At 32.6% G+C, this 27,039-nt stretch overlaps 3 protein-coding genes across 5 annotated transcripts in view; 1 reads left to right on the forward strand and 2 right to left on the reverse strand.

Annotated features, from left to right (window-relative positions):
* LOC106070707 (phospholipid-transporting ATPase VB-like) overlaps positions 1–5,949 on the reverse strand; it is a 33,504-nt gene extending 27,555 nt beyond the window's left edge. The window contains exon 1 of one of the 3 annotated variants that reach the window (XM_056038115.1): positions 5,677–5,949. The gene's annotated coding sequence lies outside the window, so the exon portion shown is untranslated. Of the gene's footprint in view, positions 1–2,247; positions 2,315–5,672 lie in introns of those variants that run through there. The other 2 variants (XM_056038114.1, XM_056038113.1) reach the window with 2 other exon arrangements.
* Positions 5,950–6,764: 815 nt separating this feature from the next.
* On the forward strand, positions 6,765–17,883 carry LOC106067879 (COMM domain-containing protein 8-like). The gene is made up of 5 exons (XM_056038147.1): positions 6,765–6,917; positions 8,882–9,037; positions 9,660–9,812; positions 10,650–10,808; positions 15,813–17,883. Exons 1-5 carry the CDS (start codon positions 6,846–6,848, stop codon positions 15,849–15,851), a joined length of 579 nt encoding a protein of 192 aa, XP_055894122.1. The 5' UTR covers positions 6,765–6,845; the 3' UTR covers positions 15,852–17,883.
* A 686-nt stretch (positions 17,884–18,569) lies between these two features.
* LOC106067881 (cytochrome b-c1 complex subunit 8-like) lies at positions 18,570–24,033 on the reverse strand. The gene is made up of 3 exons (XM_013227154.2): positions 23,911–24,033; positions 21,898–22,075; positions 18,570–18,753 (listed from the first exon to the last, which is right to left on the reverse strand). The coding sequence occupies exons 2-3, from the start codon at positions 22,052–22,054 to the stop codon at positions 18,659–18,661; spliced, it is 252 nt and encodes an 83-aa protein (XP_013082608.1). The 5' UTR covers positions 22,055–22,075; positions 23,911–24,033; the 3' UTR covers positions 18,570–18,658.
* Between the last annotated feature and the right edge of the window lie 3,006 nt (positions 24,034–27,039).

Genomic DNA, 27,039 nt, shown 5'->3' on the forward strand with positions numbered 1-27,039 from the left:
GATCATCTAGCATTCTAGCCAGTGTAGATTTACTAGAGTCAAGTATAGATCTAACTAATGTAGATCTAGAGTCTAGATTTACACTAAATCTAGAATCTAAGCTAGAATTCTATATCTAGAAAGTAGAAAGTAGTCTATCTAGACTCAAAATCTAGTCCTATATCCAGGCTCTAGACCAAGTATATTTGTATCAATACTGCTTGGAAATATTTTATTCAAATGAACACAGGAATCAGTGTTTCTTTCTTTACATTCCATTTGTATCAATAGTGCTTGGAAATATTTTATTCAAATGAACACAGGAATCAGTGTGTGTTTCTTTATCAAGTATATTTGTATCAATAGTGCTTGGAAATATTTTATTCAAATGAGCACGGGAATCAGTGTTTCTTTCTTTACATTCAATCTCCCTTTCTTTAGCTTGAAAGTAATTAATCTAATTTCTTTTAAAATAAATTGTGACTTGTACGAGCTAACTAATATGTACTAATGTCACTCATAGTTTTCTTTAGTAAAAGGGCTATAACTGCTATCAAGAACCAATTAACATATAGATCTGAGCGTAGTGTTGTAGTGTCTTCACCCCACCTTTTTTATTTATTTCTCCTCCGTAGGGTGGCTTAGCATAACCTCCATGACCAATCGTAAGCTAGCTTCTAAGAGAACAAAAAAAGATCAAAAAGTAACAAGATGGGCTTAATACATATTTGCAGTTAGGTTGTAATTTTTTAGAGATTTTGTGTAATGATTTCACATTTGCATAATTTTGAAAAACAGGAGGTTTGAAATATTCTAGAAAATGATTTTCTGGGCCATCATGACAACAGCTGAGATTTCTACCACACACATTACAACTCAAACATCAAGTACCACATGAAACTTGTAGATCAAACATCACATCTCTTTAGTAGGTCTCCTCCCCTCCAACATCACATTATTCAAATCAGAAGTTATCATCAAATCTGTATAAGTTTTCACCGGGCATGCTATCCGCCTCATAGTGGTGCCCAGGTGGAAACGATTAGGCTAAAGGGTAGCAAAACAAGACTCCCATGGGGTTGCCTAAGGGGGTGCGAGAGCATCTTCATTGCACTGTGCAGAGTTGTAAAAAAAGCTCCAACAACCTTCTCACAATCCAGGCGCTGTTCCTCAAGGGACATAAATGGCGTGTCCCGCACAGTTAGCCTGGTATAGAAAAGGAAAATGGCGGGGGTCTTAGTGTACGCAGTCTCTTGCTGCGAGTCTGACCCATCCATCAGACAGAACAGTGTACACTACTCTCATTCAGGCCGGTGAGAGGGAGCTCTTGTTCACTTTTGCTGGCCTAGAGTTCCAAGAGCCGAAGGCTCAACTCTACCTCACAGTTTAAGAAGAAGAAGAAAATCATCAAATCTGTATTCTCTATTAGAATCTGGATGGCAAGGTCTCCTTACCAAAATAACCAACAAAATGTTGAAACCATTATTTCTTTTCAAATCCACATTGCAACTCCAGTCCAAAATTGTAAACTGTGCTGTCAAAATTGTTCATGAGTAATCTTAAAGGTCAAATCATAACTAAACTATAAACAATATTTCAGAAGCTTCAATCAAATGGTGCCAATAATGACTGCAAAGTGGAATTTTACCATTGTCAGCTATTATGGCCTGTTGGCCTCCCTACTCCTATTCACAGTGAAAAGAGTTTCAGATCTATCTACATACATATATATATTATATTTCTAGATCTAGAATCTAGTAGGACTAGATGACTAGATCTATATATTATATTTAGATCTATAAATCTATATATAATTGCTGGAATAACACTACAGTCATTAGAGTCAAGTAAGACAGTAATTACAGTAAGTTGATTAAGTACAAGACTTAAATCTAGATTAGCCTTAGACTAGACAATAACAATTCTTAGGTTTAGTACTCAGAATCTAGATCTATAATTAGTATTTAATATAATAAATTCATAGTGACCCAGTGAATAGTGTGACATTGACTAAAGTAAGTGACTAGTGACTAAGACTAATCAATAATCTGTCTACTCTCTAGATTTAGAATTTAGACAGTCTAGGTCTAGACTCACTAGTGACTAGATCTAGATTCAAACTAGTCAAAGCATCAAGTATGATTAAGTATCAAGATAAATTTAAAAGGTAAATTAGATCTCTATAATTAAATAATATAATAGATCTAGACTCTAGCAATTCCCACTTGTCTTTGAATAAACTTGATTCTAAAACTTAGTAAAACTAACCTTATCTAATCTATTGAGTTAATTGAGTCTCTATTCAAAGTGAAACTTGTCCTCATTGACTGTGTCACTGTGTGTAGGTATGGGAGAATCCCGAAAATGCGAATAAAAAAAATGGCATGAAAAGTTGAGATCGTTTTTTTCATAATTTTTTACATAGGCTTGGGTTTGAAATCGATTATGCTTTTAATATAAAAGATGCGCACTTGGTGTGAATGGTTTTATGTTCCTTAGATATTCAGTAACATTATTTGTTCAGTTTTTTTTTTTTTTTTAACTCTCAGTATTTAGCAAAATATAGCTAAAAATCGACCTCATTTAAAAATCTTATATAAGCTGTCCTATAAGATATAACTTAAAAAAGAAAGGTTTTTCTAATAGATACATTATGGTTCTGTATGTGTACCAAATTTCATTGTTGTATTCCATACTCTAGTCACAATAACCATGAGTCAGCATGAGGTACCTACTTAGTTTTTTTTTTACTAATGCCATATAGTTGATTAGTACTGTTACCATTCCCAGGTAATTTTTTGTATGAAAAATTTTTTACATTACTTAAATTTTTTTTTTTTGTATGATTGGTAAACATATTAGGCAGGTTTCTGCTAAGTTTCAGATAGCTAACCTTTAATCTAATTATTTTATTAGCGTTTTTGTCAACCCACTGTGTCATGAAAATGAGCCTAAGTCCTGCCAAGTTACGGCGGCCATTTTGAAAATCTTAAGATGCACAGAAACATTTAAACTGTGGTTGTGTGATTTATTCTTACACTGGATTAATCTTTAGAATGAAATTCAAGTAGATCTAGTCCTTCCATATGAAAGTAGATCTATATCTACTAATTTAGACCAATAATTAGATCTAGATTTATCTTCTACACTCTTTATTAGTCTAGATCTAGCTAGACTAGACCTAGACCTAGAGAGCTTAACTAACTGAAACTCGTAAATAAAAGTGACCTGTACAAGCAGAAGCTTCCAATTGCTCTTCTAAAGTTCTACTAATTGAAATCTTTTCTGCTACTAGATTCTATATCTAGTCATTATATAATATATTAATAAATAGTTTTAGATATGTATATAATATATTTCTATATATTAAGAGAAAGATAGAGTATCATAGAGTATATATAAAAATATATAGATCTATAATATTATTAATTATATATATAGACGTCTAATATATATATATATTAGAGAGAGAGATCTACTTAGGCTGACTTAGCCTTGGCCTTAGCATTTTAAATATAAATAAATATAATTTTCAGCAAATTGAATCAGTCAAATCTTATTGAAACTTGAATTGTTAATGATTGTTCTCAGTCTTATCTCATAAAATATGGACATTAACTTCAAAAAAAAAAAAAGATGATTACATCCTACACCTGTCCCAAGGTCAATCTGTCATGACATTAATCAATGACTTGAACTCTGCCAAGTCATTGGTTTTCCTGGCTGATTCAGGCAACCCATTCTATGCTCAAATAGCTCTTGGCCTATTGAAGAAGGAGCATTTGTACTTATTTGTCCTAGCATATATGAAACAAGGAATGTACCTTTATGCAACACCCATTAGGTTTTTTTTTTAAAGTTAATTAACACACAAGTTATATTATGACCTTTTTTAATAGAGAAAATATAGCTTTATTTAACTGTGTCCTTTTTTAAAAAAAATTTTGACTGTAAAGAAAAGAGCTTTTAACATTCAATAATTTTCCAATAATTATTACACTTTTAAACTAACAACATGCATACATACACTCAGGGCAGGATTTAAATAATGGAAGCCCCCTATACTTTTTTAAAAATCTTTAATAGAAAATCCACTTACAGAAGATATTAATTATATCTAAAAGCATGCCATATTTTAAAAGAAAGAAATAGAGTGATAGTAAATTTAATCTCATATTCCCATTAAAAAAAAAATTTCAGTTAAGTTTTTATGTATATATATATATATATATATATATGTATATATATATATATATATATATATATATATATATATATATATATATATATATATATATATATATATATATATATATATATATACACATATATATATATATATATATATATATACACATATATATATATATAACATGCACACACACACACTATATACATATATATATCATTTATGCATATATAATAAAGCTTGTCTTCGAGTCTGAAGATTATTGAAGAATGCAGTATTTCCCGTGGCTATGCAGCCTCAGCTGTGACCTACATATTTTGCCACACCCAGAGTTAGCATAACCGTTGTCTGCCGGTGGTCGTTAAGATTTTTAAGATTTTTTTTGCACTTGTCCTCGGCAGCAGATTCTCTTTTGGTCTCAAATGTATTTAAGATAAAAACTGCTAATTTCTGCCTTTTCTGAAAAGGGTTTCACTCCCTTTTTAACATATAAGACTTAATTAATTAAGTAGTAGTTATTTACTAACTAATTGGTTAATTTTTGGATTGATTTGTGCATTATCATCAACTATGAACAATCATGCAAAATTTCAACTTGATCCGAAAATAGGAAGTGGGAGAAAAAATATATCAAAACGGAATGAGAGAATTAAATCCATATAACATCTCAAACAAAATAATTAATCAAAAATTATTAATTAACTAATTGGTTAATTTTTTTTATTCATTTATGTTGTGTCAGGTTCAATGAATAATTGTGCAAAGTTTCATCTTGATCTGACAAAGGGAAATGGGAGAAAAAATATTTTCTAACTTTTTTCCAGAGAGACATACAGAGTGAGTTGATACAAGCTTTGTAAAAATAGAGTGTATTATAAATATATATTTACAAAAAATGTTTACTTAAAAAAATTGAAACGCTGAGTTACATCTTTAAAACTTAAAAATCTAGATTCCTAAAAATATAATTTTAAAAGTGAAAACACGTCAAAAAAATATATTTTCTTCTAAATATTGGACCTCTTAAAATAATTTTATATCATCGAGAAAAGGAGAACTAATTACAACTAATTCTTTGCTGATTTACTATCAAAAATTTGATTTCAACAAAATAAAATAAACTTTTATTACAAAAATTAAAGGTAATAATGTCATGTTAAGTAAAGTAAGAAAAAAAGAAATTATGTAAAGAAATTGTATAAAACAATAGCATTCTCTTATTAAGCACATCCTAAGCTTTCATTCGATATATTATTTATAACTGTATGATAAAAATTAGCGAAATAGTACGCATTTAAAATAAATTAAAATTTTCAGAAAATTCAACCTCATGTTGTCCATTGACTTCAATGTTAAGCGAAAACGCGTAAAAAAAAAATGTATTTTTTTCATGGATAGTCCTATAACAATAATTTATATATCATTGGAAAGCTCAGATAGAGTGCTTTTAATAGTTTGGTATCAACAATTTTTTTTTTATAAAAAAAAAAAAATTGTCACATACCTACTGTGTGTGATAGTCACTCGATACACTCCGACTCCGAGAGTATAGCGACCATTTGCATTTCCTAAAAAAACTTGTGTATACTAGTCCTAGATCTATTTCTAACGTCCTCTTCCATGTTAATTAGAGATACATTTTACTACAAAGATTGATAATTAAAAGTTCCATCCCATTGGTACAGATAATATTAAAGTCAATAATAGATCTAGAATCTAGAATGGCAACGGGACAATAGTGTGTATTTATTGTTGCTGTTGATGCAAGCTAAGATTGTTGTATCGATGGGCGTGATTGGATTTGATCTCGTTGTCCAATCAAAACTGGTGTAGCAAAACCTCATACGGAACAACAATGATGCCACCGAACAAGTATATATAGATCACGTAGATCACGGACCTATATTTTTTTGTCTTTGGTTCTATAATCTATATATATGCTAGTGGTGTCAGTATCGGACCTTAGCTAGTTTAACAGAAAACAATGTAATAATACGTTACATGTACGACAAAGCTAATATTAATATATCGGTATAAAAATAGATCTAGATTTAGACATATTTAATTTTTAGCACATTGAAGAAAACTGTGAGAAAATTTAAATGATTTTTTCTTCTTTCTCAGTTTCTTATTGTGTGAGAGAACATACGTGACCTCTAACATAAAAGTTTAAAAGCAAAGATTGACAAAAATGTCATCTCGCCAACCGCTTTGTCTAACTCCCCACCACTTTCAGTTTTGAGCGAATTGTAAAAATGTTTGTTGTAAAATGTTTTACATGTTTCGGATGTTCCTTCAGAGTTGAAGATAGTTTACTTCCTAGTCCAAACCTTCCACAGGACGACGGGGGATGGGAGCGGGCAGGGTTTGAACCCTCGACCGTCGATAAATCCGAACGACAGTCCAGCGCGCAAACCGCACGACCAGGAATTAGACGAAACACCCTCTGTAAAGGAACTTGCACAGGGGAAAGCACCCGGAGGATATGGTATTCCTGCAGAAGCCATTCAGGCTGGAAAGCATGCCCTATTCAAGCCTATTATAACATCCTTTGTTTTTCTTGGTCCTGGCTCCAACATACTTAATAGATATACATGTAAATTATAGTTCAGTGATTGGCGGACTCTTCTTATATAGAAATAAAAAAAGAAAGAATTGTTACCTAGATTTATCTGTCATGATGGCCGACCTAAAGTGGGAGTCGGCTCTTGAAGACATTTCAAAAGCATCTATACAAGATATTGAGAATGTAGGCATATTAGATCTACTTCAAACAAAAAGGGATAGATGAAGAGGGTGGTGTACATACTATCACTAGATCTATAACGTTCATAAGTGATACATCTAATGATTCTAATCTAATAAATACATAACATAATGATTCATAATCATAACATAAAACTAGAGTTCTAGAGTCTAGACCTCAACTTGTTGCCTTGTTCAAACTTAAAAACTAGAGTTAAGAGTAAATTAAGACTTAGATCTAAGTTGAGTTGAAGTTCCACCACAGTCACAGCCACTGGACTGAAGCCTCGCCTAGTCACCCTAGCCCTAGGCCGAGTGCAGCCTGGTCTTAAAGTCTACTCTAGACTAGTCTAGACTTTTAGTACCTTACTGTCCAGACTAGATCTAGAACATAATCTAGATTAACTATCATTATTTATATATATTATACTTTATTTATAGATCTAGAATAGATAGTAGTGACTAGTCCTATGCCTATACCTATGCCTATATAATTATAATAGTATTATAACTTATATATAAGTATATAAGTAGTATATAGTATAACTATAATAAATCATGTTAAATTAGGATTAGATAAACTAGCTGCTTAGTGATGGCTTAATCCTATAACTAGATCTATGAAACTATAATAATAAATTAGAATAAGATTTTTAGATCTAGCTGCTAATTGGAGTAATTGGTCTGGAGTATTGGTATTTGTATAAAAGACCTGAAAAAATCTACTGAAAAACTCAATGGTTTATTTACTATCTATATAGTTGCCATATCAATATCAATATCTGGTCTGATTTTATTCTGCTAAAACAATTTTCTTCATTTTCATTTGAGCTCAGTCTTATATCTGAAATGAATTGCACAGTCTGTGCTTTCCAGATCAGGCACCTCTTTTAATCCAGAGTATGCAGCTTAAAAGGACATAGCATTCTCTGCTGATGCTTCACATAAGGGCAAATGTCAATATTTCCTATTTTAAGCTCCTTTTGTCTCATTCTGTTGTGTCTGTTTCTGAAGCAAAATATATATATATATTATATTGGAAGGTTTTTATCGTTTTATTCGTTCTGTCATCTTTGTTTAGTATGTCTGCTTTTTTTAATGCCTTCTCTTGTAATGTGTGCTGAGATCCATGCTCAAATAACAATAAAATAATTGGTATTGCACTTTCAACAAAAATGCTGTTAAAGTTCTTTGCATACAAACAGTCTGATAAATTATATATATATATTTGTATTAATAAAAACTGGTACTTCATTTATATAGAAATTATAATTAGATCCAAGAATATGATTATTAAATGGTCTTCATTCCGATCAACCAAAAATATCCAAATAAATTAGACCATTGGATTGTTTAAAAATAAGAATCATTAAAACTGTATAACGCTGAAATTCAAATGAAGGCCTAGAAAATGTAAAAGAGATGCAACTTTTGGGGAGAAACTCCTGCGTTACATGACAAACATATACTGAAATCATATTCACAACAAACAATGCGTTCATAAAGTTTTGTTTTTTTATTTGATATTTCTGTTCATTTTCAATTTTAGATGTAGAATGTTGATAGTAGTTTATTAGGCAGATTTATGTAAGTCATGTTTGTATAAATGTATATATTTAACTACAGATGAAAAATGCTGTTTCGTTTTAGTTGCTTGTATAAACTGTACATTGAAATAGACTCATGCTTTTGATGGCTGCCTGGTCGTGCGGTTTGCACGTTGGACTGTCGTTCAGATTTATCGATGGTCCCGGGTTCAAACCCTGCCCGCTCCCATCCCCCGTCGTCCTGCGGGAGGTTTGGACTAGGAAGTAATTCTCTTCAACTCTGAAGGAACATCCGAAACATGTCAAACATTTTACAAAGAAACAGATTAGCTGATGTAACAAGGGTGATAACTTTTGACAAACAGCTTTGTTCCTCAATGGCTAACAATTTAAACTCATTACTCGTTGCCTTGTGTTTCAGCTGTGTCACTTGATTGCTAACAGTATCTGTCGTGATGGTGCCATTGATCCTGGGCAGTTCTCGTCGATCTGGTCTTTGGAAAAGTGGTGGCAAATACAAACTGGTCTTAGAGGCGTCTTGAAGACAGCTGTTGGCAAAAACTGGGCTAATGATCAGGTTAGCTTGAACAATTGCATCTTGAAATTCTTTAATTATTTTAATGGAAGGAATAAACAGACAAATATTATTCTTTGGCTTTTTAAGTTGTTTATTGAGATCACTTTTGGAGGGATAAAAAAAATTTAATGATGGCTTGAGTTGTAAAAGTAATTTAGTGTTGTTGTGTTGTTGTTTTTTTTTTTTTTCTGTTATTTTAAATTTGAAAATTTGAGCATTTGAAATATTTAATGTCTAAATGTTTACTGAGTTAAATTAATTTGTTTATTGAGTTAAATTAATTAGTATATATTGAGTTACATTAATTTGTTTACAGTATTGAGTTAAATTAATTTGTTTACAGTATTGAGTTAAATTAATTTGTTTACAGTATTGAGTTAAATTAATTTGTTTTTTGAATTAAATTAATTTGTTTATTGAGTTAAATTAATTTGCTTTGTCATCACAATGATCCAAGTTTAAACCATGACTTTTTATCATTCTCTGCTGTTGTATTGGAGGATTGCACTAATAATTTTCATAAAATGCATCATATCTCTATAAAATCTATCAAATTTGATATCATCAAAATTACTGTAACTATTGCACAGCTTTAAATTTTTCCTTTAAATTGCTGTTCCAGATATCGAACGCATTGGGCTCACTTGATGATTCATACAAAAAGATTATTTGCGATGTAGTCTCCATCCACAAAGAAGCCCTCAGGAATAAACTCATTCAAGATACAACCGCAGTCTCTCATTCTGTCTTGGCAGATTTTGACTGGAAATTAAAAGTTAGTTGTTTTATTTTATTTGTGTGAAAATATTGTTAAGACATGGGGTTGAACTAAAGAAAATAACTCACCGATTCTCAGATCGCTGGTATCTCTTCGATTGCAGAAGCACAATCCAACTATGATCAATCAATATCCTAGATAAAAAGAAATAATGTCACAATCTCCAAATCAAATTTACATATCCCAATTCACTAACACAATAGAAAACAATCCTCAATCCTCAGTCAAGAAATAAAAAAAAAATCATCTAAAGTTTCTTAACACATTTACACACTAGTCAAGGTCATTTACGCCCAACAGCATAAACAAAAATCCCCCTACTTTGCATGTGTAAAAAAAAAGGTTAGTCACGGAGGAACAGGGTTACAACAATATGCAATAACTGTTTAAGGCTTTTTTTTTTTATGTGATATAACCAAAATGATGAAATAAATAATGACATTCATTAGATTTTTGGCATGATATTACTTTTTAAAGGAAGTACAAGTGTCTTATTGTATAGTTGAGGCACTTCATTGATTCTGAACACTAATAGTTCTCTGAATGCTGTTCTGATTTTGTCTCAAAGATAGACGTAACTCCAAGAAAAATACTATTATTAAATCATAAATTCAATTTACGCTTGCAAATGTTGACCATAGCATAAGACTCACATCTACCTGGAATTGCTGCCATGTTACAATATTGAATGCTATTTTCCACTATTAGTCAGTTCAAAGGACACTAGTCAAAGTGAGGTTATTGATGGTTCATTGTTTTTAACTCTTATACACAACTGGTGCTCAGTTTTATTTACCGTACGTAATTATTCTTCTTCTCTGCTATTTCTTCTAGCTAACTTTGGCCAGTGATAAATTAGCATCACTTCAAGAACCACTACTCCAACTGTCCATGGATGTTCGACAGAGTAATGGGAAGAGGAAAATAGTAACTGTAGAACTAGATCAATCTGAGTTGTCCAAACTAATCTCTTCGTTAGAGAGTTGCAGTAAAGTAAGTCTTGTTGTTAGAACTGTCTTTCTTACTCTTTGTAGTTATGCCTTTAACAACTCAGTGAACCTAGTAAAGTTAAGTTCCCCTTTCAGACCTTGAGGTCTATTGGGCAGATGATGTAAAGGTCATCTGTTTCTGTGGCCTATGATTAACAAGGGTGTCATGTGGCCAGCACAACAACCAACCGCCTTTACTTTTCCCTAACTAATGTCAGGTACCCATTAGAGCTTGGTGGACTCAGAGGCGCCCGAAGATCCCGAATTTAAAAATACCAGTCTTCACCAGGATTCGAACCCCGGTCCTGGGTTCAGAAGCCAAGCACTTTACCGCTCAGCCACCGCGCCTCTCAGTGAACCTAGGATTGTAAATAATGAACTCATTTACATACCTAGACTTTCACTTACCAAAGTTCTCTTCAGCTAGGGCGTGATTGGCATTTAAAAAAAAAAACAACCTTTTTTTCACATTACTTCAAGATGGCTCACCACTAGAAATATTTAAGCCTACCCAGACAACTAGGTATATGTGGGCCCCTCTGCCTTCCCTTCACATGCCAAGAACATAGCAACCTCACCCACACATCGCATCCGGCCTGCTTCAAGTTCTTATACTAGTATCAATTTAGCATGCTACATTAATTTAAAAGTATTTAATCTTTTTTTTTTTTTTTTTTGTCAAACATTTCTTGGTCAATGATGCAAGATTGCTGAATAGCTGGCATGCAGGCAGAATAAAAGTTTGTTTTTTAAACTTGATGGAAAATCGCTGGCATTCTTTTCTTTTTTTTCTCTGGGTTGGTAAAAGAGGTGGAATTAGTTGACCTACAAAAAGAAAGTAAGAAAAAAATTTAAAAAGGGCGTCGTAACGCTTGTCGCGCAAGTGGTATGCTGTACGTCATTTCCTATTTATTTCTTTTTCAGTTTCCTTGTGAGATTGTTTTAATTCTTGTGACTAGAATAGATTCATTGTTCAGTTATCAGCATGCTCTATCATTTAACATCAAGTTATATCTAGATATTCTGTGACTGTTCGAATTTCAATTATTTTAATTGAAGTCCGTGTTTTTAAATTTTGGTTTCATTGTTGGGTCAAGATTGTTTTTATTCAACTAGAACTAGTTCTAGAATCTAGATCTAATTTAAGATTAGTAATACTGAGTTTGCAGTTATCAACATGTTCATATTATTACTATTATTATTCTAGACTCTACTTATAGATCTATTTATAGATCTAGATCTATTCCATGACTGAGAATTGCAATTATTCTAGATCTAAATAATTGAAATCTACATCTAGACTCTAGATCTGTCATGTTTTTGAAATGCATGGTGATGATATTTCTACTATTGATATTGGTTTGGATGGAAAGCCAATAAGAAATAGATGACAATGATCATGGCTGTCTGAAGCTTCTATTGATGGATTGTCATATGAAACATGTTACATAAAGATAACTAAATCTGGGGCATGTTTTTATACTGCCTGCGGCAAGCCCATCCTTTATGGAACATCTGGAAAAAAAAACATTGTGATTTAGAGTTGCACAGAAAGGCAGTGAAAAGTTTAATCCAAAGTACTAAATGAACTGGCTCCTCAAGCACAACACAGTTTTCAAAAGACAGCTTGGTAGACTTATTCTTCTTCTTCTAGCCAGCTTTACTGCTGCTGAGCTTTGAGCTCTTTTGCAGACTGTGCCAAGGCAAAAAAGTGTGCTGTTTAGCTTGGTAGACAAAACAGCTGAAATAAAGTCCCTGCTAAACCTGTTTATTGCTGAACACTGCCTTCCATTTTCTTTAGTTCCTGATCTTTTGACAGTGAGCTAAAGGCTTAGCAAAGATATTACAGCGCTAAACAGTGTCACTTTATGTCAAGTACAACATACATAACTTCTCATGGAGTTGGGCATTCCATTCGAAAGGAATCGAAAGAGAAATTGAAAGGTAAATATATTTCAGTGAATAAAAATGAAGCCATGAATAATGCTGGAAATAAATGTTTAAACATCATGGTACAATATTATGATTCATCACAAAAACTTTTAAGCCAGCTGCTGGGAACCAGACAAGTGAAAATTTCAAGTGCTTCAAATATAGTTAATGCTGTTGATGAGATTTGAGAAGTCATGAACAGAGACTGGAGCCAAGTTCTATCTATCTTGATAGATAATTGTATTGATATGAGGGGTAAAAAAAGAGACATATTGATAACTAAACCAACACTTATTAGATGTTAGTGGGGACACCATTCACATGATCAATAATGCAGTGAAGAAATTTTTTTTACCAATCAAAACATTTTTTCAACTTTCAAAGTCTAGCCGTAGATGTTTATTGTCATGATGAGAAGCCACCCGAGGCAAGAAGCATATTTAGAAAACTACAATGTTTATTACGTGCTAGTGAAGGGATATCACTAATGTGTGTGATACCCAACAGATTTTTACAAATTAACGTGGTAGCAGAGAGACTTTTGGATCTGTTTGACTCTTTGTTACTTTACTCTTTTGATTTTTTATCTCCGGCAGAAAGAAAGAGTGAGAAAATAACTTATGATATATTTTAAGAGTTTGAAATTGGTGACAATTTAGGAAAGCAAATTTAAGAAGTATTGGAGAGTCGTCGAAGACAATCTAAATCAGACAGCAACATTGAAAGAAAAATTAGAGTTTTTAATACTCTACTAGACAATCAGGACAAAACCGTTTTAATTGCTACCTTGTACAAAGGGATAAGAGAACAATTCCTTCCTTTTTGAAGAAACACCAGTGGAACAAACCACAGGTGCATAAATTGCGTAGCGATGTGTTCACACTAGTTATGGAATTTTGTGGAAATTTCATTAAGTCAGAATACATTCACATGTACAGCGTCAAGGACTTGGTGAGTCTTGAAATAACTAAAAAAGAAATCCAACTATCTGACAGTGACTTGGGAGTTGGCAAATATATCAGGCCAATTTTGTCAAAATGTTTGAAGAACAAAGAAAAAAAAACTCCACACTGTAAATCTTTTTTTCCTTGCTCTAAGAGAAGGATATTTGGAAATTGCCAAGGCTTTGATGGAGTTATCCCCGAGTTATCATACTTATCACCTGCTTTGTTTTTTAATGAACATTTGCAGTCATCTTTAAAAAGCTTAGCTGCACGTCTCCCAAATGTAGTTAATCCTTCAGAGCCTGATTGTTTGGATATGGAGCTAAAGTGGAATCAGCTAGATACAACTCTTGCTGAGCTAAACATAAATGAGGAGGACTCCAACCTTAGACTGGACACAGATTGGTGGTGTCATGTTTTTAATAGAAGAACTGATGGACATATGAAATATCCAACTTTGTCTAAACTTGTAAAAGCAGCAATGTCCATATTTACAGACCCACTTGTTTAGGTCAGTTTTCATATTATGGATGACATTATAAGAGATGAAGGGACCAGACATAATTATTTCAATGATGAATCCATGGCCATTATAAAGTCATCATTAGCTGCCCCTGCAGAAACAGCTGTCACCAAAGTTATCAATGAGCAAATGAAAAATGATTGTTTCATTTGCTTGTAACAGATATCAAAAACATATTTCTTTTGATCCATTATCTTCTTCTAAAGTCCCCAGTGATAAAACCAGAAATCTATAGAATCAGAGATCTGAACTGGTTGCCTTTGACAAACAGCCAGCACAGATTGAGACAACTGTTATTTCCTCTGATAAAGAGGCACTAAAAATCAAGCAGCAAGCTCCTGTAACATCTTCTAAAGTCCTAAGTGATAAAACCATAATTTCTAAACAGGTTGTCACTAACAAACAGCCAGCACAGATTCAGGCAACTGTTATTTCCTCTGATAAAGAGACACTAAAAATAAAGCTCCTATAATTTCATTTCCAAAAGCTCTGAGTGATAAAACCATACTTTCTGAACAATTTGTCACTAAAAACAGCCAGCACAGATTGAGACAACTGTTAAAGAAGCTTTAAAAATAAATAAACAAGCTCCCATAATATCTTCAACTAAACCAGAATTCTGGATAGTCGAAGCAACAAGCTCCTATTATGACCTTTGTTTCTAAAAGGCTTTGTCTTAACCATTTTTCGACAGCCTAAAAAACAGGTGATAGGACACATGAAAACATGAAATTAAATGTAAAAATATTATTTCACTAACTGAACATTGGATTTGGAGTCAATTGCACCTGTAGAGTTGCATGAACATCTTTTTTTTTTAACAAGTAGGAAAAGAAAAGGTAGGAAAGCATATATATATATACTTTTACGTTTTAAAAAATTGTTTTGGTTGCACCAATCCAATGCTGTAATAATGAACTCGACCAGTCATTATAATGATGTCATTGTTCACAATAACCTTTGCAGGTTTTTTTTAGATTGCCCCCCCCCCTTTTTTTTTGCAGGCAAAATGATGATCTGGTATTTGCATCCATGGATTAACAACTGCAAGTGATGTTATAAATGGCGCTAGGAATGCAGCTCTTTTCCAATATAAAGAGTCCATATAAATATCAAACTCTTCTCAAACTATAACCAGTTCTCTTATTTATCTGTAACATTTTTTTTATTTAATGTGGGCAAAGTTTGTTCTGCTGAAATACTTTGCCTATCCCGGACGAAGTTATGTACATTAAATAAAGTTTATAGAAAGCTTCAACAACATGCAGATCAATTTCAAAAAATGATAAATGGCAGAAAAGTCTGAAATAAAATAGTTTTCATGTGACTTCAATTACTACAACATTTATTAGACATCTATAACCCCCCCTCCCTCTTCCTTTCCCAAATCTATCTTTGCTTTAGCTTTTACTGTCATTTTTTTGCAAAATTGATAAGTTCCTCTTATAACTATAAAGATTTTGGTTTCATGTCTTGAGTTGTTGTTTTTTTTCAAACTTTTGTTGATTTACCTGCAAAAACAAATTTAATTGTTGAATGAACATACTATTCCCTTTTTTTTTTTGTAACAAACCTTGTTAATCTTTTTTTTTTCATTGTTTTGATTCAGTCAGTTCAACAATTGACAACTACAGCACCACAGCCCTGAGTTGTGGAAGCCTGACTCCTACTAGCATGAACAGTGATGGACTGCAGGGCTAATACCTGAACATCAATAATTGGATTGGACCCAGTCACTGTAGAAAACAAAATTATTGCTGGTTGCTTTTGTAATTTGTGATATGGCTTTTGTATATCTGGAACAACTTTGTTGAAGTTGCGATGAAAGAAATTTGCTTGAGTAGAACATTTACTGACTGCTATTTGTATTGTAAGCTTTAGTAAGATGTTTGATTGATGAAAGCTACTCAAAATCTTTGGTAAATGTTTTTTATTGTTGTATTCTTTGTAAAAAGCAAGCCAAGGATGAACAAAAAAAAATTCTTGCTGTGTAAACTGTTTCTTTAAACAGAATTTAGACTTGTGTATTCATCAGCTGCTATACCTTTTCCCATATATATCCCTTAACATAAGAAAAGCATTGTGGGTTGTTTTTTTTTTAGGTGTTATCAAATGTATGATTATTATCATCTTTTATTCACTTTGATGTCATCCACATTTTAAATGACATCACTTGACCTCCTCAAACTACCAGCCCTTCATTCCTGAATCCAAATCAATAATGAGAAAGGTGGAGTATTATGGTAATATACATGTCATATTTCGGTTTTATGTTAACAATTCTTTTCTAATGTGTCGAGAAACTTTCTTGCTGAGATAGATAACAATTGTAATATGTTGGATTGACTCATTAAAACCAGCCACTACACATGAAAATTGTAAATGATTCAATTCTGGTCCTTTTATTTTTCTATTCTACATTAATGTTTATCAATGTAAGCATTTATATATCTACATAGTTCATAATTGCCTGAGGTGTGACTTCATTGATCAAAATTGAGTGAGGTATGACTTTTTCCCATGTGACTTCATTGTATATAAAATTGTAAATTATTATTTGTAAGATAACACATTCAGAAATCTTGTTCTATTAATGTTGTATGTCAATTTTTAGTTTTATGACAACATAGCTTCATTAGTCAGATAAGTTGTTTTTTTTCTACTGAAGCCTACAGTTTCTTTGTATTTTAATAATTGTTGGATCAGTTGAGTTTGATTCAACTATCTGACTTGAATCATACCTATGTTATTTCTGGCAGAAGAGAAGTTAGGTCAATAGGAAATATTTTTAGCATGACAGTGAGGTAGTTCACTGTTTTTGTTGTTAGTATTTAAAATTTTTTCACAATCTTTAAATGACAAGTAAATCAGATTAGCCTCTGACATTCCTAAGGTATCAATCAACGACAGCTAGATCTTTTTGTTTTTGTCTCTCTTCGAGTTATTAAGGTTCAAGGTTCTATGATTGTTGTGAACGGATTTCAGAAATATGCAAGTTTTTTTGTTTGTTTTTTTTAGCATCATGTCCTTACATTAATACACATTGAAAGAGTTTAAGACATTGTTCTATTTTAAGCCTTAGACATTTATTTTGTTCTACTTTAAGCCTTACTCATCGTTTTTTGTTTTTATTGTTATTGTATTTACCTGTAATAGATTTGAAGCAAAGAGACACAGTTTAGAAGAAAAGCATTTATTACTGTGCAGTTTTATTAGAAGAAAAGCATTTATTACTTTGCAGTTTTATTGGGCAAGACAGTCCATATTATTATTATTATAGTCGGATGTCGAGCCTCCTTCATAGGTAGTCAGGTTCAAGCATACTTAGCCTCTCGACCACACTTTCAACACTTGAACCAGTCTATAACATTAGTAGGCATAGGAAAGCAGTGAATAGAAAGTAACCGTGAAACAGAAGCCACAACCTCTTGACCATATTAACAAATTAAAAATACCCTAGTCCAGGTGTAATGAAAGTCTATAAGAGGAATTTGAATGCTTTTTGTAAAGAGTGATCAGGTTATTCAAAAGTAACATTTTGGTGTAAACTTGTTTTTATGTTTCAAATATTTGTTTTTGTTAAGACACTTGCATACAATGAGAATGCTGGAATGAAGACATATAGAAATTAAACTACAATTCCAATTTTTTGGATCAATAAAATTTTCTCTCAAAAAACATTTTTAAACGTTTTCCTCCTCACCTTAATTTTAAGAAAGTATAAATGCATTTAGGTAAGCCACATAGTATTGAGCCTTATCTTTGGATATAAATATCTTTATAATATCCAGTTTTTAATGTGCAAGAAATTAAATAATTATCCTTGTGCTTCTAATATAACTCCGAATTGTTTTCAAGAGTTCATTCAGAGCGAGCTCTTCCAGTTTCGAGTTTGAAAATCCCATTTAAAGGATAGTTTAAATTGAAATCTTATAAATAGCATTACATTTTGCAATATACAATGAAGCACTGTACATTCATATTTTATGTTTGAATCTTTAACTCTTATCTTATATAATACAGACGTTACTTCAAAAAAGATGATGATCACATCCTAAATGTCATGCATATTAACCAATGACCTAATTTCTGCCAAGTCACTGGCTAGCTCAGGCAACCCATTCCATGCTCTAATAGCGTTAGGGAAGAAGGAGCATATGGAACGAGGAATGTGCCTTTATCTTTGTCTTTTAAAGGTTGTTATGACCTCTACATTTTCTTTTCATAGCAACTGACATCTAAAGCTATTAATATTATTAATAATTGAGCCCAACTTTGGGATCTATATTTTTTGTGTTTTTTGTTTCTTTTTGATGAAAAAAAAAATATATATATATAAAATATATACTAACAAACGTAATACAAATTGTGCATAACTTAAATTGTTTTAATGTCATTCAAACACCAAGTATTCTAAATGTATAATACAAAATTAGTCCGGAAAACACTTCATGCTTATTGATCATTGCAGAATTCCTTTGGATCTTTGCGCTGCAACCTTACATGTTCCTTCTGTGCCCAGTCATAGATTAAATAGGCAGCAATGAAGGCTGAAATAAAGAAACAGGGCTATAGTTGAAAAAATTACAAATCTAAAATTTACCCATAACTGCGAAAGAAATAATAATGGTTTTATAAGGTTTGACCTGTATGTGTGAGGTCAATGTTAGTCAACAATCACAAAGAGGAGTGGCTCAACCAATGGGCATCAGGAAACACAGAAAGAGCCATGTACAAAGAAATGACCCATGCCAAACAAAATGGACAGTATTAACTTCCTCCACTGCAAGATCAATCTACAATCTTCCAACTAAAAACAGGACAACCACCTGTTAAATTACAATCTTAACTCTTTCTCTCCTAACTGACGATACCAGCGTTGCTTCCACCAGAATGTGGTAAATAATTACGGAGAGAAAGTGTTAACAAAATAAATTCCACACAACCCCCTTTTTAGACACTGAGCCCATCCTTATGAAACTGTAAACCATAATATCCTCTTTGAATGCCTCTCGCTAATCCACCATAGGCAGACCCTACTACGACTACAGCCCAACATAACCAACACACTGTACTGCTGTGCAGAGTCTACAAAAGAGCTCACAGCTTAGCAGAAAAAAGATGGCTAGAAGAAGAATATGGGTTGATAAACATTTTTTTTTTAACCAAAACTAAAAAGTATTCTGCTCAGCATCAAAGGACAAACTACAAGATTACACAACTACATTACGTAACCTAGGACCTCATTTTGTTTCTAAATAAAAAATTTGACCAGGGTTGGAGGCTCAATAAATGATTAGTAAAGTTAAGATTTGGTTTCAAAAGAAGTTTAACCGCTACAATAAAATCAAATAAAGGAATTGTCTGGTGGTATTTCTATCAAAAGATCTATTTTCTAAAGAAAAAAGATTCTTAACATTCTTTTTTTTAAATAAGGCATGGTATTGCAAATTAAATAATCTCTACTATTTTTTGCAATTCACAAAAATATATTTTAAAAAAAGTATCCATGAAACATAAAAAAGTATACCGGTATATATCTATATTATAAAGTAGAATATGTGGTGTATGTATGTATGTATGTATGTTACTTATAGACATCAAAACCGCTTGACCAATCTTGATAAAACTAGGCAGGAATGTTCCTTGGGTACCAACTTAGACCGTAGTGTATGTATTGTAGCCTTAAAACAAACTTAAGACCCTCAAAAAAAATAAAGTTGTCCGACTCTATTACAGCTATAGTATTTTATGGATCTAGGCCATGTCTACAATGTTGACATGAGAAAAGATAGAAAGGATTTAGACCTAGATCTAATTTTAAGAAATACACTTTGCACAGATAGTTTTTTACTTTGACACATGAAAATACAAAAGAAGATCCATTGATTTCATTATATAATAAAATTAACCTTCGATTTTGTGTTTCAAAAGCATTTTTTACATAAATTAGTTCCTTATATCTGTGACTACAGATTTCCTGACGAACATTCTTTCATTAGACAATAGCCTACCGTAATGAATCACGTACTAAATATTAATTCGTTTAATTGTTTACTTTATAATCCCATCCCTAGATCTAAAACTCTAATTCAACTCTAAGATGATAAAACTTCTCTTCGCACAGATAGTTTTATACTTTAATACATTAACATATTAATTAAAGTCCATTCATTTCATATTTTGATCAAATAAACATTCAAATTCGGTTTTCTAAAGCTACATTCATTTACGAAAGCTGCGAAGCCGAGTTAAAGGCCTAGATCTATATTCATTCATGAATCGCGTACTAAAAATTATTTCGTTTAATTGTTACTTTATAATCCCATCCCTAGATCTAAAACTCTAATTCAACACTAAGATGATAAAACTTCTCTTCGCACAGATAGTTTTATACTTTAACACATAAACATATTAATTAAAGTCCATTCACTTTTTATTTTGATCAAATAAACATTCAAATTTGGTTTTCTAAAGCTACATTCGGTTACGAAAGCTGCGAAGCCAAGTTGAGATAGGCCTAGAGCCCTAGATCTATATTCATTCATGAATCGTGTACTAAATATTATTTCGTTTAATTGTTCACTTTATAATCCCATTCATTTAACAAAGCTATCGTTTTTTTTTTCGTTTTTAATAGATAAGAATGTATCGACTTGGGGGAAAACCCATTTTCGCAAAACTAACTTTATTTTCGTAGCGAAAGAGAAATAACGTGAAAGGATCATTAGCTACGTTTAACATCCCAATCCACTAGATTATTCAAAAGCATTTTTTACATAAATTAGTACTTGATATCTGTGACTACATTCTTTCATTAGACATTACTATTACCAAATGGTTACACATTAACACATCTCTCTACTGAGTCTATTCCTAGGCCTAGGTCTAAAACTCTTATTGAACTCTAAGATGATAAAATTTCTTTTCGCAAAGATAGTTTTATGCTTTAACACATAAACATACTAATTAACATTCAAATTTGTTTTTGTAAAGCATTTTTAATACATTCGTTCGCTGTTCGCTAAATAAAGCCGCGAAGCCGTGTTGAGATAGGCCTATATTCATTCATGAAAAAAGGTCAAGCATGCGCAACTCAGAATGAACTCTATAAAAGCCAATTTTTAACTCTAAATTAGTGTAGATTTAGATCTATGTCTACCTAAAGATCTACTTTACACTGTAACAAATGAACATACAAAATTAAGTCTATTCGTCTCAAATTTTAATCAAATATATGTAGGATTACAAGCAAACGTTTTAATTTGAACAAATGGATTTAAGCCTGTTAGCTATTCTGATTTGATAGCTTCATTCACACTATTTTTACATTGACACATTCGCTTTACTTATTACATTATTATTTCGTTTAATTGTTTACAAAACACTCTCAGTGACTATATCGAAAGTAATGCGCAAATAAAGACCCGCGGGTAACATATGTCTAGTATATATATATAAGAAGAGCTTGATGATGTAGAACTACGTGTGCGTTTCCATTACAGTGTAAATTCAAACTGTACATATGAATGTATGTACGACTAACAGTGTGTAACATTATCTGTATATTCTTACCAACTCACTAAACAATCCAATAACTTTATCTGTATATTCTTACCAACTCACTAAACAATCTGTTGGAAAAGATATTATGACTCGTACAAATTAAAAGCTAGTTTAAAGACTTTACTCACGTGGGGCAACTCTAAAAACTTGACCTCTGAAACGCCTAAACATATTGGGGACTCCTTTAGAAATAGCCCCAGCAAAAGCTTTCTGTTCATATGGTGATAAACTGTATGTAATAATACCACGTATGTTGGTGGCCATGTTTCCCCAGTGCATACCCATTTTGGCTGTAGTTTTCTTCGACTGAAAAAAAAAAAAATTTCTTCATTAGAACATCTTTTCTCCACCAAACCAAAACAATTGAGTATTGAGATTCGTAACAAATGAATATTCACATTTGATTAGAGTAAAACCTTTAATAAAACCATTAAATTTAGAAACCCTTCAGGATAGAAGACTTAAAAGTAAAGTAGCAATTATACATTAACAATGAAACATAACCTTCAAATACAAAACCTAATAAAATCAGAAAGACACAAATATAAAGGCAAGTAACAGCTTATTTGCAAATGGCTCAATATATTGATATATATATATATATATATATATATAGAGAGATTATAGATCTAGACTAAACACAAGAGTGACCAGATCTACTTCAGTACTTGTTAAGCAAAGATGTGAATATGGTCAATAATTGCTATCTGGTCATGTGGTGTGCACTCTGGACCATGGAATTTGTTCAATGGTCTCAGGTTTGAACCTTGCTACCATCCTGAAGGGGATTTGGGCTAGGATGTAGTCTAGATTCAAATCAATCTAGATCTAATTATCTTCAACCCTGAAGGAACATCTCAAAAACGAAGTTGTAGATTTCTAACAAAAACTATCAAGAATCTAATTTCTAAAGTAATTATTAAATACAAACTGGTTCCTGCATCAGTCAGGACTGTTTATTATTGGCAATAGCCAGTATACTAACATATAGAGAGATCTACATCTACTAGGCCTAGATCTATAAGATTGTTATGCTAAGACACTATGATTCAGTATGAATCAAAAGATACCTAAGTCTAGATTGACTAATCTAGATCTAATGAGCAATGATAATCTAAAATCTAGACTAGGATCTAGATCTTAGGTCTAGATTATAATTTATTTATTCTAGATCTAATTCTAGAAAAGAAACGAAGCAGCGTCAGCCAAGAGAAAGAAAAAGAAAGCTGCCCTGTCAGCACAGATGCATATACATGCACGAACTGTGGCAAACTCTGCCCCCTCCAGAATTGGCTTGATCAGTCACGCCAGATTCTGCCCCATCTAAAGATGTAACCAAAGCCAGTGACTCATCTGGGTGCATCCATTCGAGACAGAAGGAGCCATATAATTATAAATGATATAATATATATATATATATATATATATATATATATATATATATATATATATATATATATATATATATATATATATATAATTCTACTCAATTCTAGATAGAATCATAGTCATCATAGAGATTAGTCTGATTAGAGATGATAGATTAGATAGATCTTGAATTTGAATGTAGATGAGTTTCAAAGTGAATGAATCAGGGTTCAGAGAATTTAAGTCATTGGTTAATATGCATGACTAAATGCATGACGCGTAGGACGTAATCATCTTCTTTTTTGAAGTAACGTCTGTATTATATAAGATAAGATAATGTGACAATGTCGCAATGAATGAGCAGATCTAGAATCTAGAGTTGTAGTCTATAGTGAAGTGTTGTCTAGATCCTAGATAGATCTATCATACTCATAGTCACGGTACTATGATATTGATAGTGACGATAGTTGTAGATTTAGAGAGATAGTTGATAGTACTAATAGTAGATACTAGATATCAGATATCTAGATCATAGTATCAATAGTTAGTTAATAAAGTAAAGTTACTAGATCTAAGTCCCTAAGTATAGTATACTTAAAAAGTTAAATTTAATGATGACATTGATTATTGATCATGGACATGATGTCTAATAGAAGATCTGACTCCCGAGATCTCAGTGACAGTGTACTGTACATTTTATAGAAACTAGGGTAATTATATATATACATATGTAATATTGTGGTTATATCTTAAAATCTAAATGAATGGCTTACCAACAATAAAAAAAAAACTAAACTCCACTAGCTAGATTTATCTAGCAATCACTAAATCGTGTCCTTCGAAAGGGTAAACAGCAGTTTGTTACTTTGTGCCAGGTTTTATCTATATACAAAATAAAAAGCCAAATGGTGACTTTTAGAGAAAATAAATATAGCCAAAAGAAGCCAAAAAGCAAAATTGGATTTTTTTTCCCAGGGAGGGGGGTATGGAATAAAAAAAAAGGGGGGAGGGAGGCGATTGGTAAGTAATGCTGATAAACTCCAGGGCCAGGCACTTAGACTACAAATATACAAGATGGATATATATTTTTTACCATACGATAATTTGTAATTTTATCGGCCCCCGAAAGGAAAACCAGTGACTTGGCAGAATTTAAGTCATTGGTAAATATGCATGACTGAATGCATGACGCGTAGGACGCAATCATCTTCTTTTTTGAAGTAACGTCTGTATTAAGTAAGATAAGATAAAGATAAAAATGTTTCATACTAAAAGTAACGTATATCGGTAGTTTAAAAGAAACTTAAAATCTAAAAATATTCACACACACAGAAGAATGCCGTATATAAATATATATAGCAGGACCTTGGGGATCCAATAAAGAAAACGCCCCTGGTGTAGGTCAACTCCTCAACTTTTACATTTTTATTTTAAGTTTTCCCTCTTAGTCCTATCTTTATTGTTTTGTCAGTATAGACAGTATCAATGTACTTTTTTTTTTTTTTTTTTACAAAGCTAATATCTATCCATTCTGTCTGGTATAAATCTTGTTCACATTATTTTTCCCACTTCTCATTCTCTGAACAAGTTGAAACTCTGCACAGGTATATATTTTCAATGAAAACACGTGAATCAATAAAAAAAAAAAAAACAAATTAGTTAATTACTTTTGTTTAATTAAAAAAGGATATAAATCTTGCAGTATGCTAGTAATTGTGCGGTACTTTCCCTATATATATATATTTTTAAAGTTTGTTTGTTTTTTTTCTTGTCTCCTTTAATATGTTCATATAAAAAGCCACGAATTGTTTTTTTTTTTATTTTTTTTTTCTTGTTTCACCAAACAATATTATTTTAATCTCATTATCTTGGCAGAGCATAGGAAACCTGTATGGAATAAAATAAAATAAAATTTTATGGTATCACAACAACAAATGTAAAAACCCTTGTTCAGAAATTGTTCATAGTTATTGTTTTCATTTGCTTGTCCTTTTTCCTGCCCTAGTCGCATGAAAGTGTCCGCATACATTTTAAGCCATTCAATCCACATAGGCTTACATCTCACACGAAATGCCTGATCTCCGAAGTTTTGAAGGTCAGTGTCTTTATTTACCCTTTCAGTGGTGCAGGAATTTACCTACTTGGGTTCAACAATTGTCAGTAACCTAGACTTAGACATCGAGTTGACAAAAAGGATAGGAAAAGCTACCATAGCATTGGCAAAACTCTCCAAGCGCGTCTGGGAAAATGGTAAATTGACCACAGCGACCAAAATCCTAGTCTACAACGCCTGTGTTGTGAGCACTCTCCTTTAAGGCATTGAAAGCTGGTCAACATACATGTACCAAGAGCACAGATTGAATAGTTTCCACTTGCGCTGCCTGAGACGCATAATGGGCATCTCTTGGAGGGACCATGTCTCCAATCAGGAAGTTTTAAGATTGGCCAATATGAACAGCATGTATGCTCTCCTGACACAAAGAAGATTACGCTGGCTCGGACATGTCACCCGCATGCCAGATGGTAGAATCCCGAAAGATATCTTATATGCTGAGCTTGTGGAAGAAGTCAGACCCAAGGGCCGCCCAAGACTAACATATAGAGATGTCTGCAAGCGAGACATGAGAGCCACAGGCATCAGCGAAAGTATGTGGGAAAACATAGCCAAAGACCGAAATGCATGGAGACAGACTGTGCGTGCTGGGACAACCCTTGCTGAGAACAAAAGAATTGAAGCGGCCTTAATCAAGAGGGAAAAAAAGAAAGCTGCCCTGTCCGCTAGCCCTAAATCAGAGGCATACACATGTACGAATTGTGGCAAAGTCTGCCGTTCTAGAATTGGCTTGATTAGCCACACCAGATTCTGCCCCGTCTCAAGATTAAGCCAAAACCAGTGACTCATTTGGGCGCATCCATTGCCTTTCGAGACAAAAGGAGCCATATAAAGTCCAACAGTTCTGGGACACATACACACACGGACGTTTTTATGGATGGTGTGTTGTCATTCTGAAACTGTGGGGGAGGCATGTGTATACAATATCCTATGGAAGCCCAAAGGTTCCAAGAATGCTTTTGTTGGAGCGATTGAGTTCCTGAAACTGTTGTTATGTGCCACAAAGGGAGCTAATCAATACAAAAATTGTTCGTGTACTTACTCAGTCATAAGTCCCACGCCATTGTATAGAGGCTAAACTCTATTACTATGACCGCTTTCCCAAATCACTAGTAGAGAAAACTCCACAAGTTGACAGACCGGTACCGGTTTCCAGATGTTAACTTGTCATCAAACCAAGATTGAGGACACACAGCATTGTAGTGAGCTATGAGCAACTTAGAGGACTAGATATAATCTAAAATTAATTATGCATTCCAGTATGTCTGGTCTGGCGATAATTTTTTTCCCAATGAAGTCCCGGGACAACTAATCTCCACCAGTTGACACCGAGAGGTCCTGGAGTTCTGTTAGAATCACCACAGACTGAAAAGATAAAATATAGTATCTGTGAGCAATTTTTATTTATTTATTAATTTTTCTTTTTGTTAAATAGTCCCTAGTACAAATATAGCACCACGAGCCAATCCAACTTGGGATTATAAATCTCACACCAAAGGAATGTAAAAAAAAAATTCTTTGCCATGTAACGCCTTCATTTGGTCAAACTCTTACCTTACAAAATTATAATAATAATAATAATACTTTTTTTTTTCATTTAGAGCAAAGATATGCTTAATAAATATTGAAACCATCAGAGACAGAAAAATGATACAAGGATTAGCAAATTAACATCTATAGGGTAACTAACCAAGAATAAAATTAAATGCACACCAATACATACATGACCGCACCACGTGAACAAACATATATATAATATATACACACAATTATCTAGTACAAGGGCTAC

Source organism: Biomphalaria glabrata, chromosome 8 (genome assembly GCF_947242115.1).
Source record: "Biomphalaria glabrata chromosome 8, xgBioGlab47.1, whole genome shotgun sequence".
Taxonomy (NCBI): Eukaryota; Metazoa; Mollusca; class Gastropoda; family Planorbidae; genus Biomphalaria; species Biomphalaria glabrata.